General features: G+C 36.2%; 1 protein-coding gene across 9 annotated transcripts in view; it reads right to left on the reverse strand.

The window, feature by feature from the left end:
- RALGAPA1 (Ral GTPase activating protein catalytic subunit alpha 1) overlaps positions 1 to 17,441 on the reverse strand; it is a 143,737-nt gene that overhangs the window by 86,263 nt on the left and 40,033 nt on the right. For 7 of the 9 annotated variants that reach the window (XR_011048079.1, XR_011048078.1, XR_011048076.1 and 4 more), the window contains 4 exons: positions 15,567 to 15,728; positions 10,993 to 11,133; positions 2,319 to 3,887; positions 268 to 392 (listed from right to left, as the gene is read on the reverse strand). Coding sequence is in view for 3 of the 9 variants with exons in the window: in XM_068399692.1 (XP_068255793.1) it covers positions 268 to 392; positions 2,319 to 3,887; positions 10,993 to 11,133; positions 15,567 to 15,728 (1,997 nt within the window). In the remaining 6 variants the exon portion in view is untranslated. The remainder of the gene's footprint in view (positions 1 to 267; positions 393 to 2,318; positions 3,888 to 10,992; positions 11,134 to 15,566; positions 15,729 to 17,441) is intronic. The other 2 variants (XR_011048080.1, XR_011048077.1) reach the window with 1 other exon arrangement.

Here is a 17,441-nt window from a genome sequence, read left to right on the forward strand (position 1 = left end):
CTGTTTAATTCACTGAGACTATTCATCTGGCAGCAACTTCTGCATTGCTTCCACAATGAAGATTTAATAGATATGAAAAACACAAATAGCATAAAACAGCATGAATGTATGCCAAAGGCAAGGAATAATTAAGGTACATTCTTAATTCTTTTTGATTCATAAAAACCCAGAGAAATATGTTTTAGTGAACTGATTTATAACATCACTGACGAGTTCATGCATATATGCAGACTTACATATTGAAATGTAGGAAGTTTAAAGGCTTACCAGTGCACTACCACTGCGGAGTCTCTCAGCTATAAATTCATCCATGAGGTCAGGAACATTTGTATTGCTACTGCCAATATCGCTATCAACAGGGTGCAGCTTTTGACTCATGTCCTCTCTATTAGCTAAAAGCAAATGAACAACTGTATATAGTAAAGCACACATCAACACTTTTTCAAAACAAAAGGTAAGAAACGAAAAAAACCCTGCTAATGAACAGAAGTAAAAAAAATCAAAATTGCCAAACATGCATTTTAAGAATTTCCCTCTTTTAAAGCAAATTCTACTTTTAAGAATTAGTACAGCTTCTTCTTCCCACTAAGCAGGGGTTAGTCGATTTCCAGTACCACCTTTAAAAGCAAGAAGCTTATAGGTAAGCACTACTCAAAGTTGTTAATGCTTGCTTTAAGGATACAGCATATATTCTTCCTCCATATCACAAAAAATAAGTAATAAATCCTAAAAATTTTATATGATTCCTACAGGCTCCTTGTTCATTGCATTCCTAATGAAGAGCAATGGAATGGAAAAAGTAAACTAGGTTGTAATATGTACTAATGACAAATGTCAATGTGGCACCGTATACATTTAGTATAAATAGTGCAAAGAAAATCTTATGTGATAAAATTACATGCTAGTACATTGAATGAAAATTCAAACTTTGGACGGTCAATGGTTATAAAAAATTAATTAAGTTCACTCATTTATCAGTGTTGTATTTTTGATATAACTATACCATTAATATTTAACTGTGGCTGTTACACCTGACTTCATGATCTTCGCCTTTAAAGTCTTCAAGTTATTCCAGTTCATGTTTTCTGTGAGAATTTTTCCCTCAGTGTCACCTCTCGTGAAACCACATTATAGTTTATTCTAATGTTGAGGCTCTGTTAAATGTTACAGATTTCAAATAAAATTTACTTCTAAAATTAGTGCTTTCTAGATATCTCTTTTTCAGAAGTCTAGATTCTGCAGAGAAGCAAATCGCATTTTTGACACCCACGACAGTCACGCTCTTGTGATGCTATGCATACAAAGGCTGCCCTCAGGTGGCATTAACATCTCGATGCAGGATGCGTTACAGAATCCTCTGTTAATCATGCCAGCACAACAATGGGAAAAAAAGGAAACCTACATTACTGCTGAAAGTTAATTTATTGTTCATTTAAGGTTATTTAAGATGTGAACTAAGACAATGGATATTAGAGCGACAGCCGCCTTTTTTGGTCAGTCCACAGAGGTCTCATAGTTAGCAGGAGAAGGACTATCATGAGACCTTCATGAACATCCACGATTCCAAGAAAAAAGAAAGCAATGAAAGATGTTGCCAAGATGTAACTGCATCCATTTTGATGAATGAATACAGAAAGGCCTACAGCATGATTTGAAAAAGATTCAAACAAAACCTTATGATTAGACTCACAGAGAACTGTCGTAATGAAATCATTCCAGTAATAAGAGATTTCTGTTTAAGACTATTTTTAAAAAGTTATCTAAACTGACCTCCAAATGTAAATTTGAGGGGCTTTTTTGTTTTGGAGGAGGAAAATGAGGAAGAGGAGGAGGAGGAAGAAGAAAACACACTAAATGAACCAGAAATACATTTAGTTCAACCTAGCTGGTTGAGAGCCAGGTCCTTCTGACAAACTACACTCAGAGTGGAATAGCACATTCTGATAAAATAAGCATATGCCAATCATTCAGTAGAATGAATTATAAGGCTCTGCATGGTACATGAAAATTCAAAACTCTAAAGGCTTAATCCTTTATTAGGTCATTTACTGTCTCTTCCTCTTCCCTAAACTGATGGTCTTCAGCAGCAAAGAGGTTCAACTAAATATCTTGAGAAGGGAAATTAGTAATTTAAGGTATGTAAAAGTAACTTATGCTGGGAGGAAAATCAGCTGGCTGTAGGCGCATGCATAACCAAACAGGGAAAGCAGTGATCATCCCAAAGCCTTTTGATTGCTTATCAGAGCTTGCTTCAGTTGCATTAAGCCAAACTGGTGCTGCCTTTCTCCTTTTGCGCTCTGCACACTGTTAGTGCTCACCTGCAGCTTTCCTTCCAAAATAGCCCATTACATGACTGTACAGATCCCTCAGTGGAGCCTCTGCTGGCATTCTGTTCTGCCTCTGTGGGGAAACATTTGCCTTCGGCTTCGAAAGAGCATGTACAACAGTTTTATAAACACCACCCAGGGAGCCCAGCTGTTGCGCGGACTCCTGACCTGATGCTCTAAAAGCACTACGATTATGGAACTGATTAACTGCAATACCTTCTTTTTGCAACATGGCTGCTTGAGTTTCTGTAGATTCCTTAATTTGCTTGCTGCCAGCTGAAGCAGCATTGATTGCATCTAGAGGTCTATATATTCCGGGTCTGACCAGCTCTGTGACAGCTGATGAGCTGGTGCTTGCATTGGTACTGCTGTTGCTGCTACTACTACCACTACTACTGAAGCCACTGAGTTTACGAAGTCTTGCTTTCCAAGCAGCCTCCTTGCTCTCAAGAGGATTGTAAAATTGAACAGATTCTGTAGATGGCCTAAAAGTAACATGGACGCTATTTCTTTTTTTAGTCGTTATTTTCATGATTTTGGCCCTATGAGTTACAGTTTCAGATATACTCCTTTTAGTTGGTGACAGTTTGCTTGTGCCTGTGATCTGAGGCATTTGAGGGTTAACTTGTGCTTTAGGAAGAATTTTCTTTGCATGCGTAACACGTGAGTTGGTTACTTTTTCATTAAACTGGGCACTTCTATGCTTTTCAGCTACAGCTGCTTCCACAGCTAAATCTACATCAGCTTCAGTGGCTGCTTGCCTGAACAAGTATTTCTTCCCTTCTTTGCTGCTAGGACTACTTGACCCATGATCGAACACACTTTCATATTGTTTATCAATATTGAAGTGTCTGGCTTTATCGAGTGCTTGATTTCTTGTAAAAATGTCTACTTGAGTAGGTGCAATATTACTTATAAAGCCACTTTGGTTTTGTTCTAGGTGCAGCTCTGTGTTACCAGCTCTTTCTGTAACAGTGATGCTATTCGTGCATTGACCGGTCTGATCTCTATTTTCTAATCCATCCAGTGGTAATCTATCATTCCTATTTACTGATGTATCAACTTCGTAAGCAGAAGCCTCACATTTATCTATCTCAAAGTTACCGCAAAGTTCTTCTTTTTCTTTAAGATATTCTCTCAGAGAGGAAAGGAGATCATCTTCACCTTCAAGGTCAACATACTGGCTTTGTTCAAAGGCTGTGTTTGCAAATTCTACCGGCCCTATTAAATGACAAAGATGGTCATAAATACTATCCCCAACTTCCAAGGAGGACTCTCTGCTATTTGTATCAGTGATATGGCTTTCAGTGGATCTATGCATTGAAGAGGTCTCAGTGGAACTCTGTAAGCTTGGAGCATGATGGGATGAACTGTCAATGACAGGAACTGCACCTTTGGCTCGTTCAACTGCAAACGGTTCCAGGATGTCAGAGGTGCTGCTGCTTCGTGGCAGTGGCTGTTCCTCATTTAATGCACCAAAAACTTCACTTGGAGCATCCTCACTTTGTGAAAAATGTCTGACTCGAGGTGGACGTGGAAGAATTTGAGCATCGTCAATGTCTGTAGGAAAAAAGCATATGTAACATGCACTAGGATTTGCATACAGAGACAATATTTATTTACCACTACATCCTAATTACATGACTTTAAAAGCCAGGTAAGTCCAGAGCCTTGTTTTCTTAAGTACAACAAAATTTTTTTTTCCAGTACTAGAGTGTTAAAAACACACGCACATAATATCCAGTACAGAATGTAATATAAATGAGTTAGACCATCAGAACACAGTTTTAAATGTTAACATGCATGAGAACAAACAGTGAGACCATGGAACATTTGGAAATACAGTTAAAGCTAGGGCTGTGCCAATAAGTTCAATAATTCAACCAATATTATTCCAGCTAGCTTGTTCAGGAAATGGTTACCTAGAACACAAATTAGCTTAATGGTAGTACCCTTCATGGAATTTACATCTTCAGAAAAGTATACAAGTCCCAAGAGAATAAGTAAGTTTTCTGGAAAATTAGAATTGTCTATTGAAGTGGCAAACTATTATTTTTTTCATAACTTGTGTGAAATAGATATAAATTACTGAAATATCAGGACTCCTATCATACAATTATGAATATTATGGCATATGTAATACAGCATATACCTAAAGACTAAAGCTTTAAACTTTAAACAGGGAAGAGCTGACCCTATATGGAAAAGATGACTATACATAATGGATAATGTAAAGATGTATGTTTTTTCCCCAGAAGGACGTTTTGTCTCTCATCTTCAAAATGCGAAACTACATACTAAATGGAGGCTTACCTCCCCCTCTTCTTCCAGTTTTACTCAAGCAAATGTGACATTTATGAGACTCACAAATTTAAGGAATGCTAATGAAAACCATTCTGCAGCCTCACAACAGTTAACATTAGAGTAAAAGAACTTTTGTTTATGCAAAGACCAGAACATTTGTTACGACCATTTAAATCAGTGATTCTTTGTCTCCATTGAGACTGCTAATATGCCAGCATCAGTACAAATCACAGTTAACTGTAATGAAAGCTGCAGTCCCAACACAGATCACCTAGGAATTGTACAGAAGTATCTTCAGCACACTTCACATTATCCATCAAAATAAAGAACCTTCACGCTTCTCTTCAGATTTCCTGATATCTTATAGGAACACTACATACTAGCAAATCACCGGCATAGCCAAAACTAAGTACCTCTTACAGACAATTCAGCTAATGACAAGAATTCGAGCTATCCCTTGAAGTCTTTTTATGGGATAGGCACTTGAAGAGTAAAGTAAAAACAGCTTTCTCAATTTTCTGTTGGTTTCTTTTTGATAGAATCCCTTCCTTCCCAGATTTATTTTTTACCACCTACCACTTAAAAAGTTGTAGATATGCTTTTAAAGTCAGGAATAACAATAAAGAGATCAAATGTACACCAACAAAAGTTACTTGCCACAATAAAAACTTACCTTGTCGTTCTATCTAGAGGGTTTATCTTCAGGACTGCAATGGTGAATTTACTTAAAATCAGCACAAAATTTAAGCCCCTTTCCCTCCCCTAATATTTCAAATTATTACTTCACGGACCTCTATACCTATTTCAGTAATATTTAATAATGATGATCTGAAGTCACCTTAAAAGCCTGTTTTAAAGTGCTCACACTTTTCTGAGAATATTAGAGCTAGAGCTGAATTTTCTCATATTTTCCTTCTGAGCAAAGCATACAAACTGGAGGGATGAGATACATCTGTACTTAACTAAATGTATGTGTTGAAAGAAGATTAAAAGTGATATTTCCATGCTCAATTTTTCAGAGAAGTTAAAATTTGAAAATTAAAGTTTGGCCTAATACCAAGTTTACTAAACTGTAAAGAAGATATTAGACAGGAAATAGAGAGGACCGTATTGGAAAAAAAGATTAGACATCCAAGCTATTGCACAAAATAAATATGAACTAAAAATCATTGTATATGGCACAATTTATTATCCCTTTCCTCTCTCTTCAGCTTTGATAAGCAACAAATTTATCACCATTGTTCAACTTATTACTAACTATATGAATTAACAACCTCTGAAATGAATGGTGTCTCTACTTGGAACTGTTATTTCAAACTCTCTATTGACTTAGCAGAGATTAACACAGGTTATTCTTATATAGTCTCAAAGCTCTCTCTTACAGCTGCAAAGAAAGGACCATAGAATTCAGTCAAAATATGTATTATAATGTTATATATGAGATTAATATATGTAACTATGATACACTGATCTCATCTTGAGCCCTCAATGTGCATCTTTCATACCTTTTATAAACTCAAGCTTACCCAAAGCAGCAGCCTAAGGATTGCATACTGTGCATGCATGCAGTGATTATGATTTTCTAGGATGTTAAAAATTACTGGATGGAGAACTCCAAATGCACGCCAAGCAGCTCCACACATTGAAATAAATTCAGCTAGATTTATTTCAGTGTTGATCCAATATTAATTTTAGGTGCTTATCTACACATGACTAGCACATACAAGTACACAAACATTTTCAAATGAACATATAGTGCGCTTGTGCCACTAGAGATTTCTTTTTTGTAGAACAGAGGAAGAAATTAAAGAAATTAAAAATATACTGTTACTGCAATATTAGCACTAAAAATACAATGCTTAAAAACCCAAATGAACAGCTCCTTCACAACCAGGGCTCCCCCTTGCACACAGGTATACAGTCAAATTGGGACACCATCAATTCCTAAGGAGTTTTCACTAACTACATTGCAATTGTGCACCAGAAGGCTGTGTATCTGACACACTCCATGTACTTAGGAGAAACGCTGGCCTGGTTCCTAATTTCACAGAATCACCAGGTTGGAAGAGACCTCTGAGATCATCGAGTCCAACCATTGCCCTGACACCACCACATCAACTAGACCATGGCACTAAGTGCCATGTCCAGTCTTCTCTTAAACACATCCAGAGATGGTGACTCCACCACCTCCCTGGGCAGCCCATTCCAATGTCTAATAACCCTTTCTGAAAAGAAATGCTTCCTAATGTCCAACCTGAACCTCCTCTGGCGAAGCTTGAGGCTATGTCCTCTTGTCCTATCGCTAGTTGCCCGGGAGAAGAGGCCGACTCTCACTCTGCTACAACCTCCCTTCAGGTAGTTGTAGACTGCAATAAGGTCACCTCGGAGCCTCCTCTTCTCCAGGCTAAACAACCCCAGCTCCCTCAGCCGTTCCTTATAGGTCAGACCCTCCAGACCCTTCACCAGCTTGGTCGCCCTCCTCTGGACTCGCTCCAACACCTCAACATCTTTCTTGAAGTGCGGGGCCCAGAACTGGACACAGTACTCAAGGTGCGGCCTCACCAGTGCCGAGTAGAGAGGGACAATCTCTTCCCTAGACCGGCTGGCTACACTATTCCTAATAGAGGCCAGGATGCCATTGGCCTTCTTGGCCACCTGCACACACTGCTGGCTCATGTTTAGCCAGCTGTCGATCAGCACCCCCAGGTCTCTTTCCGCTGGGCCGCTTTCTTTTTCCCCCAGCCTGTAGCGCTGCATGGGGTTGTTGTGGCCGAAGTGTAAGACCCGGCACTTGTTCTTGTTGAACCTCATGCCGTTGGTCTCAGCCCATCTATCTAACCTGTCCAGACCCCTCTGTAGGGCCTTCCTACCCTCCAGCAGAAGGACACTCCCACCCAGCTTGGTGTCATCTGCCGATTTACTGAGGGTGCAAGTTACAGTGAGGAAGAGATTGAAACTGAGCCAATCTCACCGAATCACAACTTTCCTTAAATCAACCTTATTTCTCCTTTTTCTGCTAGAAGGCAGAAAGAAAAGGTAGTTTTTCAGCATCAAGTGGGAGATAGATATGCTGAAATACGAACTCATGTAGAGACACATTCTGGCAAGACAGCATGAGTGCAAGTAGGAGATTCCCATATAACATTGGGACAGGATTGTATTTCATCATGGAAAGTTAGTTCAGAAAATGGAGAAAAATAACATGTTTTGCTTCCCAGCTTTCATTCTGATTCTTTTATAAGAACACACTCCTTCTGCAAGTTTCTGGGATTAAAGAATAACATCCATACTGACATTACAATTATGATTTCTTTATATTTCAACTTAATGATTACTTACTGATTAGGGAGCAAGGTTGTAAAGGCATAATATACATCTCCCTTTCATGTTAATATTTCCTTTGATTCTTTTAGTCCCAGTGGATAAGGAAAAATCTCCCACCTGCAATTCATTAGTCTGCCATTGTGGCCCATTGCTTCCAGGAATCTTGCCTACATCTCACAGACACTTTTTTTTCACAAGCAGTCTTGTACCTGAAAATTCTCAATAGGAGCAGGAATGAATCATTATTTTTGCTAGTTATCCTGTAAACATGTAAGACTGTGTTTCCCATGATTCTAACAGGTTAAAAGAAAAGTTCTTTTCAGAAATATTGCAGATTTGCAACAATTGCACTATACCAAATCACTAAACATCCTGAAGCACAAACCTCCATTTCCACTTTCTGGATCCTATTTGAAAAGTTGCAAATATTCTGCACATGGAAATACTGCATAACTTAAAAATTACATGAAGGAATTACAATCTTAGGAAAAGCATCCTCTATGATGCTAGATGACTGGATGTCAATACTGAGCTTTTGCAATAAATTTTGCTAACATGCTGACTGATCTTCAAGTAGAAACATTATGTCTTGATAAATAAATTATAGTGGGGTGTTCTGCCTTCCTCTTGAAAATTAATATACTGCACTGTACATAAGGTAAAGGTTTTGGCATAAAGGCATTCTTTTGGATTACCTGTCAAGATTCATCAGTGTTCAGTGAGTCAAACTTTCAGTAAGTTTCTTCTTTCAAAGTTTCCCAGCTAAAAAAGGAGCTGAATACCACTTCAGAAAACTTAAGATTATTAGCATCCTATTCGTTTGGAATCACTTGAAATATCCTCTCCTTTGAGCTGTTGATTTAGGTAACAGGGATATTCATATAAACATGAAGTAAGAGGAAAGGCTGTCACAGCTAGCTGTGACATCATTCATTACCTAAAGCACACTTATGATAGAAACAATTTGATTACTTCCCAAATTACATGCTGTACATCTGGACACAGAAGACTTTCAGAAAAGAATATATTTACTGTAAGAAGAAAAAGCAAGGAAAATGATAAAGCTCCATGTTTAAAAGAAAAAAAAAAAAAAAGAAGAGAGAGAGGGCAACAAAAATGCAGAAAATTAAAAGACCAAAGTGCACTCTGATCCAGTGGACAGTTTTTCCTTTCCTCTGCTACTTCCCATCAACACTAATGGCTTGCTTTTCTTCACTAGAGCTTTTTAGTTTTCTAGCAATGTTCAAGATTCTTGGGCACATCATGAAGCTGTTTCAACACTCATCTCTTGGCGAAGACACGAAAACCACAAAGCGCCTAGGACTTTTTCTATGGTAGAAGTGCAAAGGTCTGTAAAACTATTTCACTTTTAGGAATTACATTGGTCGTGCAGTTTTTGTATCGGATGAGTATGAACAAAATGGATAATAGCAAGAGAGCCATCATGTTTGTGACACATTAGAAGAAAGATGCAAGCTAGGACTTTTCAGAAACATGGATGATAAAATTGACTGCAAAAGCACTTTTGCCTTCTTTAAGACAGGATCATTAAGTATCGGTGACTATATGACAAAATAATAGTTCACCTCATTCCCTTCTGTGGGTGCTCTTAAGGTCTTAATTAAGAATTTACTACTTCCAACAATGTTATGGCCAGGGAAGATCTATTTCCTAACAGGTTGTTCATGTATCATTCCTATAAAGAAACCTATCTTCTAAGCTCTAATAATTTGTATCTCAGAAGTGATATCCTTTGCAGTGAGAAGTTTATTAATTTATTACATATAACTTGTATTTTATTATTATTTCTTTGTGGTGTCAAGATTTGCATTCAAACACTTCATAATTTTTCATTGTGAAAGTCTGGTATCTCTAGAGTGGGTTCCTGGAACTTTCCTGATTCTCCATTTACATTTTTGGATTGAATACTAAGGCACCAAGTTTCTGTTTCACAACAAGACGACTTAATTTTGGACACACATCAAAATATAATTATGAAAATACAGTTCTTGATACTTCTTGGGTAACAAAGGCAGGCAGGAGAGACAGAAAACGAAAAAAAAAAAGAACTTATCTTCCATTAAAAAATTACTGCCATTAAGTCCTTATATCTGCACATAGTTTTGACTATATATATAGTCCTCCCACTGTGCTTTCATTTTTTTTTCACTCATTGAGAGAAAGGCATAATATGATTGTCAGCCTTACACACTACTAATTTACACCTATGTAATAGGTAGAGCACAAGAAAAAAAAAAAAAACATTATCTGTAAACTTTCATGCATGCATTTTAAAAATCTGTGGTAATTCTAATCGCTGAAGCTATTTGTTCAAAGAAAATTATGCAAAGAAAGGTACTGTCAAACTTCTAGCCAACCACCCTGCTAGACCAAACGAAATGTTGAGGAAAACTACAACTCTGTAAAAAATGGATCATTTGGAAAACACCACCAACACATACCACTTCAGAATTCCAAACAGTATAAATTTTAAAAATGTTTTTATATCTTAATGAAAAACAGGCATACTGTAAAGCATATTATATGATACCATATACTTCATTCTTTTTTCATGGGAGCTAAAGTATATCATTATCATGGTTGTTCACATAACATCTATGACAATGAATTAAAAAATTTACGTAGAAAATGTAAATGGCAAGTCAAAATAAAATCACGTTCTTCCTTTCCCTCCCTCACTCAAGACAAATAAAAACTTTAGATTAGTTGTACTGTCTGGTAGACAGCTGCTCTATTACTGCTTATCAATAAATTGAAAAAGCGAGAGATTTCTCTAATTTTCACTTTTATGACAGTAAACATTGGCACAGCACTAACTTCCAACAGTTCCAGAATGAATTGCAAAATAGCATGGTATTTCACATAACTCAAAATATTCATTCTTAATCTCTTTCCCTCTCCCCCCCATCCCCCAAGTATTTTTACTTGGAAAAATTTACTGATTTAGCAGAATTTGAAAGCAGAAGGTTTAAAAAAGTGATAAAGGGGGTGCAGAAATTAGCAGAGGTGGCACTACCTGAAAGCTCATCAGAAAGGGGAGTGAGAACAATATCAGGCAAGAAGGGTTTGGAAGTATGGATCAGAACAGGAGCACTTTTAGCACTGCGTATATAGGCCGATGGCAGAGCACATTCACCAATGGATCGGCTTCTCATGGCTTTAAAAAGGAAAAGAAAGAAGTGGGGAAGGAAAAAAGAAGAGTGACTATAATGAAAGGCTTGTGTCACAGAAAAAGCAGCAACAGAGAAAACAAAGATAAAAAGGAAGAAAATTCAAAAATTAAAACATTTCGGCACAGCAGATATTGGCAGAGCTGTAAGAAAGAAAAACATCAGTGGACACATAAGACATTTTGAGTTTCTAACTTTTATGTAAAGCAGCAACAATGCCTTTATTATGATGATTACAGAGATTTTGCATTCAAAATCAAGAAATTAATTAACACTTTTTTTCCCATTGCATCAGGGGTTGAAAAATCAAAGTTAAAGTCACTCCACAAGCACTCAGAACTTGAAATTTTTTAACAGAAAAAACAACTTGCACTACACCTGCATTTTTCTAGTTTCCTTTGGTTTAGTCCTGAAAAAAATCTCTGAATTTTACACATACCCATACTCTTGAAATCATGATTCTCCAAAAGAGATTCAAAAGCATAAGGAGCAAATGACCAGTTCTGTGTGAAGAAATTTTCAACACAACTTGTTATAGTTCCACATTAAAAATGAAGTGACGGAAGGTAAATGATTTGACAACAAAAAGCATTAAATTGTTTCTTATCCATAGGGTCTGGCTTTTAATCGATACTGGATAAATCTTGCTAAACTGATCCTAATACAACTTTTCATATCTCACATCCTGCCAACAGTCCTACAGAATGAAAAACTTACGTAAGAATTGTGGCATCAGGATCAAGGTTATATCTGCAGCTTTTCTAACAGATTTAAAATGAATCTTCATGAGATTTGTTTTTCTTTGTCAGAGTAAGACGTAGCAAGAACCGATACTGCATTCAATCTCAAAGTACACTTGAAGTTCTTAAAAAAAGTAATATTCATTGTTTCAAGCAGCTTCTGTTTCAAACTGTTGCAAATTTGATAACTTGTTTTAAAATAGTTGCTGATAAACTTCTTTTAAGGAAACTTCAATGCATCTTACATAAATATTATCAGTACAATATTTAATCAGTCTTTTCTATATATATTTTCAAAACAACATGGAATATAGACTTAGAATCTTAGTGCTCCTGATCTGTATGGGAATCAGAAGTACATGAATGGCGTGCAGTGAAAGTTGAGCACATCACACTTCTAGATCAGGTTAAAGATTTGTCCCTAACAGCAACATGCAGGTAACTTGTGTAGGTCAATGTACATAGAGCACAAAACACATTGGACAAATGCAGCACAACTTAAGTGGAGTCTTAACATCAGTTTGAAAAGAACAATTCAGAAAGACAGACGTTTTAAAGACTGAAGCCATTCCCTATTAAACTTAGTTTATAAGACAGAAACTGATTTTTTTTAAAAAAGGCAATTATGTGTAAGGCTTTAACATCTCTGTGTTTAAGAGATTCAACAATAAAATTCAGGATACAGTGATAGTTAGATGCATTACAGTCATCACTGTGCATCTTAAAATGAATATAGGCAAGAGAAAAAATAACAAGCTACATAGTAAATCTTAAGGGTCTTTTCCAACCTAAATGATTGTATGATTCTAAATAAACCAAGCTTTTGCGATTGGATACTGTGTTGATTACAAATCTTAATGTCAAGTGACCCTTGTGATTTGACTGGATCTTTTCCATCATATTACATAGATACTAACAAGGGGGGTCAAAACAACCCATTTACAATTTGGAAGGTGGAAATTTTACAGAAACTTTTGAAGGAAAAATTGTAATGTATTTTTATTGAAAGCAAAATTAACTTTGAGATGCTGTAAAAGGAAAACGTGATCTCAGTGAATTATTTTAAATAAGATGTGTCACATTCAATTAAGTAGTTATGTAGAGGCAGACTTAATAACAGAATGTGGACTAAATATTTGACAGTTTATAACCTTCCACTACAGTCTATAGACAAAAGCAGAACAACAGATTAGTAAATTATTTTTGCTTCAATATTTTTATAGGACTAGAATCTGCTGCCTAAGCCACAAATTCTGTATCTAGAGCTATAGAAGATTTTTCAACCCATATGCATATCACGTTTAAAGGTCCTTTTCCAAAAATTACTTTACATAAGTTCAGGCTAAAAATGTACACACTGCATATCAGAAATGCTGTGATTTTTATTTGAGTAACACACGCACATACACACAAATTTGGTGCAGCAACAAATGTGTGCTGGCATGAGGATGGCTCAAAAAATAGAGGTGCACAGATGTACACAAAACGTGTACAACATGAAACAGATGAAAAAGAAACCCCAGCTTTTTCTTACCATAAAATATTCAACATGCACATCCTCCATACTCAGATATAAAGAGTATATTACTCACAATCAAAGGAATATACTACATATCAGGTATCATGCAACATATCTGAGGTCTGACTCAATTCCAGACTTAGCTTGTGGAGCTAATATTAAACGGAAGGAGAAGATCTGACCAGCAAAATGTTCTATAGAAAATGTTACTTATTGTGACTATAAACCAGTTTTTTTATTATTTGACCCTATGTTAACTGCCACAGATTAAGAAGCATCCGAAGAGCTCTCTTAGCAGACCTGAGAGACAATAGCAAGCAACTGTTTGCAGACACTTAAGACATATGCTTTTGTAACATATTCTTCATTATCATTTTAAAAAAAATGAAAAGCTTGGGATTCTGGCTCTGGCAACTCTTTTTGGGCTTTTCATGTTTTAAAATCATCCTACTAATGCTGTGATGCTTGTCCACAGATGGTATTCTACAATATGAACAGAGCTGAAATTTTAACTGGTTACAGTAATACAAACTTGGCTTATTAATATCAAATATGTAAGATAATTGGAGGAAAGGAACAAAACCATGGAAGCTAAAGTACAGTGAAACTAAAATCAGATTAGTTTGCTGCTAACCAGGTCAATATATAGCTTGATTAGGATAAATTTCAGTCATTTTAGGGCTAACATCATATAAATAGCCATCTTTCAAATAGCAGCAAAACAAAACTATTAATAAATTGACCAAACAACACAACCTTCTGACAGAACAGCTGAAATATTAATGATTTGGGAAGGAGAAATTTTAACATGAGCTTTACCTTGTTAACACAATTAAGATTTAAAACAAAAACTCTGCAACACTTAATCACAGACTATCTACAGAGAAGCAGAAATTACATTTAAAGTATCTGTAATCCATAAGGAAAACTTTAGCCAAACTAGGTGCTGTCAGCATGAGATACAGGAAAAGCTGTGTAGCATCTGAACGCATGAAAAGACAGGAAACTTTGGAGTAGTGACTTCATTTTCCCATGTGTCTGTACTGCTTATAGAACAATTAACTCTCCCACACCAACAGAAGTCTTATGAGAAAACAAATTTTTAAAATGGAGAATTTTGAAGAATATTCAAATAAAGACTTTGCCTAAATAACCTCCGTGACTTAAAATTAATTGCAAATATTTTTGGAAAAAGTAAGAAAATGTTAATTTCTGAAAAGTTACACAATTATATATTCAACTGCCAATATGCATCCCCAGTTTCTAAAACTGTGTCAGAATATACCTGCTTCCAAGAAGTATCAGTGAAGCAACAACACACAGTGACCGAAGCCACTACTACAACAGATAATAAAAAAGCAAGAGATCTTCCTTAAAAGGTTCTTCTTTTAAATGAAAAAGTAAAATCAGATTAATTTTCCTTCACCTAAGGGATAGCACTGAGATCATCAAGATGAGAAAACAGAGTAAAGAAATTTTTAGTCCAGTTCACGTTAAGATATTCTAAACAAATCATACGAACATAAATGAGTCTTCTTTTGAGCAATCCACCTAAAGCACTGTTTGCATCACTTATTTCTAACACAGGAAAGAGTATGTGCAAGTAATGAAATGAGAAACAGATGACTTCAGAAATGGAGAACTGCACACATCTGTGCCAGTCTTTCATTAATGCAAGATTCAGGGTATAGTAAAAGACAACACGTTTTATAAACTATGCAGACATATACATATTTCTCACTTTTCTTTGCACAGTTGGAAAATATTCAACCTATTTTGCGCACAGTTTATGCAAACATGCACTTAAAAAGCCTTCTGTTACCCACCTATCCATACCATTGCTCAAACCATTCCAGCTTTTTTCTCTTTCATATACATACAACAGCATAATTGTCCCAAACCAGCTTCAGCATGTGATCAAACTCATTAAGAATTAATACATCAACTGCATTACTTTCATTTGCAGTAACTGTAATTCTAGTAATCACAAGCCATTCAGCTACCCTCAAAGCACATAAGGCTGCATAATTTACACATTTAACTAATCATTATAGATAGTATACTTTTGTGGAAAGAAGTTATCCATGTTGTGACAAAAGTCAGTTATTAATTCCTTACCCTTTCTCAAATGTCACTTATATCAGCTTTTACAGATACGTACCAACTGTTTTCTGACGTACTATGCTTCTTGCCTTTTCTGTTCCTGGAGAGCCAGTGGTTGTAGCACTGCGTTGTCTCATTGGTGCTTGTCCAGGCTGATCACGGCTCCAGCCTCTAGAAAAGGACTTATCAACAGAAGATTTTGGGAATTCATGTCCAACTCCTGCAAAAATAGAATTGCAAATCTATTCACTTCTATTCTTGTATCACCAGCTATTTGCCGTTGTGTTCTTTCAGAGAGTTTTAAAGCTAAACAGAATAAATTACGTTATCAAAGCAAGCATGATTTCAAAAGCTAAACAGCTCATTACTGATTTTTAAACGTATAAACCCACTCAGTCGGCATTAACACTGAGGCATATTCAAACTTCTTCAGAACGTTTGGGGCTATTAAACTATTGTGATTTTCTTTTCTGACCAATCAAGTGCAAAATCACAAGAGAACTGGGTTTACAAAGGTTGTAGCCTGATAAAATGTGTAACTATAGAAATTTTTCCTTTGCTGTTCCTGTTAGACAAGACACACAAAACCATACATTACAGACCATTAATACTGTGGGGTTTTTTTCCAAATAATTTTGTGACATTTGAGGATCATGAAATAAAGATGATAAAATATTTTAATATGAGATGCAAAAGCAAAAAAAATGCGATGATGGGCTCAGAGAACAAGGCTCTTTGGAAATTCACAAAAAAATACTATACTAAATTCACATTTAATACTATACTAAGACTAAGACAAGATGGAACAAATTCAGATTTGACATTTATATTGAAGTAAATAAAGCTCATAGGAGGAGCTATCAAAAACAACTATGTAAAAACAAAGTGAACTAAATAATATTTGTAATTTATTCCCTTATCCACATTGAACTCTCATAATCCAAAATTATACTTGATAATTACAATCATTAAAAGGGCACCTTCTTGGAAATTGAACCCTAGTACAACATGTTCATTATTATTAGCAAACGAACAGGGCCAAAGAAATTTGCCACAATTGGCACGATATTTATTACTTCCAAAGCTGGATTTAACTCTGCAACTCACATTTAACAACGGAGGCTTTCTCTGGAACTCTATTACTGAAGGCTAACATAAACTCTTCGCATGTGGCTCTGTATGAGTGATACAGATTATTCAAAATGTTTTTAATGCCTATATTCAAATAACCACACACATTCTTATCCCACATCAGACTTTTTTTTTTTTAAAAAAACTGTGTCTTTTGCAAGCAAAGAAGAAAGCTGCATAGTATAGGAAAACAGAAGTGCATGGTCTGGAACAACCTCTCAGGGTCAACTACAGAGAAATGTATTTTTGCCCAGTTGTCACACACCAGAAGAACAAAATGAAAGTGTGAAGTTTCTCATCTGCCCAAGATGAGAAATTTGGAAGCGTGTGCCTACAAGAACATCCTCTTTAACAGAGGGAATCCACATCGATTACTTCTCACTGACAAACCCTAGGATATTAGTAGGAAGTACCTTCCCCTAGGTTTGACTGGAGAACCACATCAATCAGAATACAGAGAGATTAAAAAGTAGACTAAAAATTACACTTTTTTCCCATCTTTATTACTCACCCTAATTATGATCCTGCCTCTGACTATTAGATCTCAAAACACCTTTTAAAGGAGTACAGTACCGTTACCCATCTTTTACAGAAGTGGAAACAAAGACAGAACTGACTGCACATGGTCACATGCAGAAAGTCAGTCTCTGATCTGGGAAGAGAACCCAGGTTTTGCAACTCTCAATCCAGCCCTCCACCCAGGAGGACAGACTACCTGTCCCTTACCAATTCCAGAACTGTACCATTATAAGCAAGTAGCCACCTCCTCTCCCCATATTATGCGCTACAGAGTATTTCCTGC

Source organism: Nyctibius grandis, chromosome 4, assembly GCF_013368605.1.
Source record: "Nyctibius grandis isolate bNycGra1 chromosome 4, bNycGra1.pri, whole genome shotgun sequence".
Taxonomy (NCBI): Eukaryota; Metazoa; Chordata; class Aves; order Nyctibiiformes; family Nyctibiidae; genus Nyctibius; species Nyctibius grandis.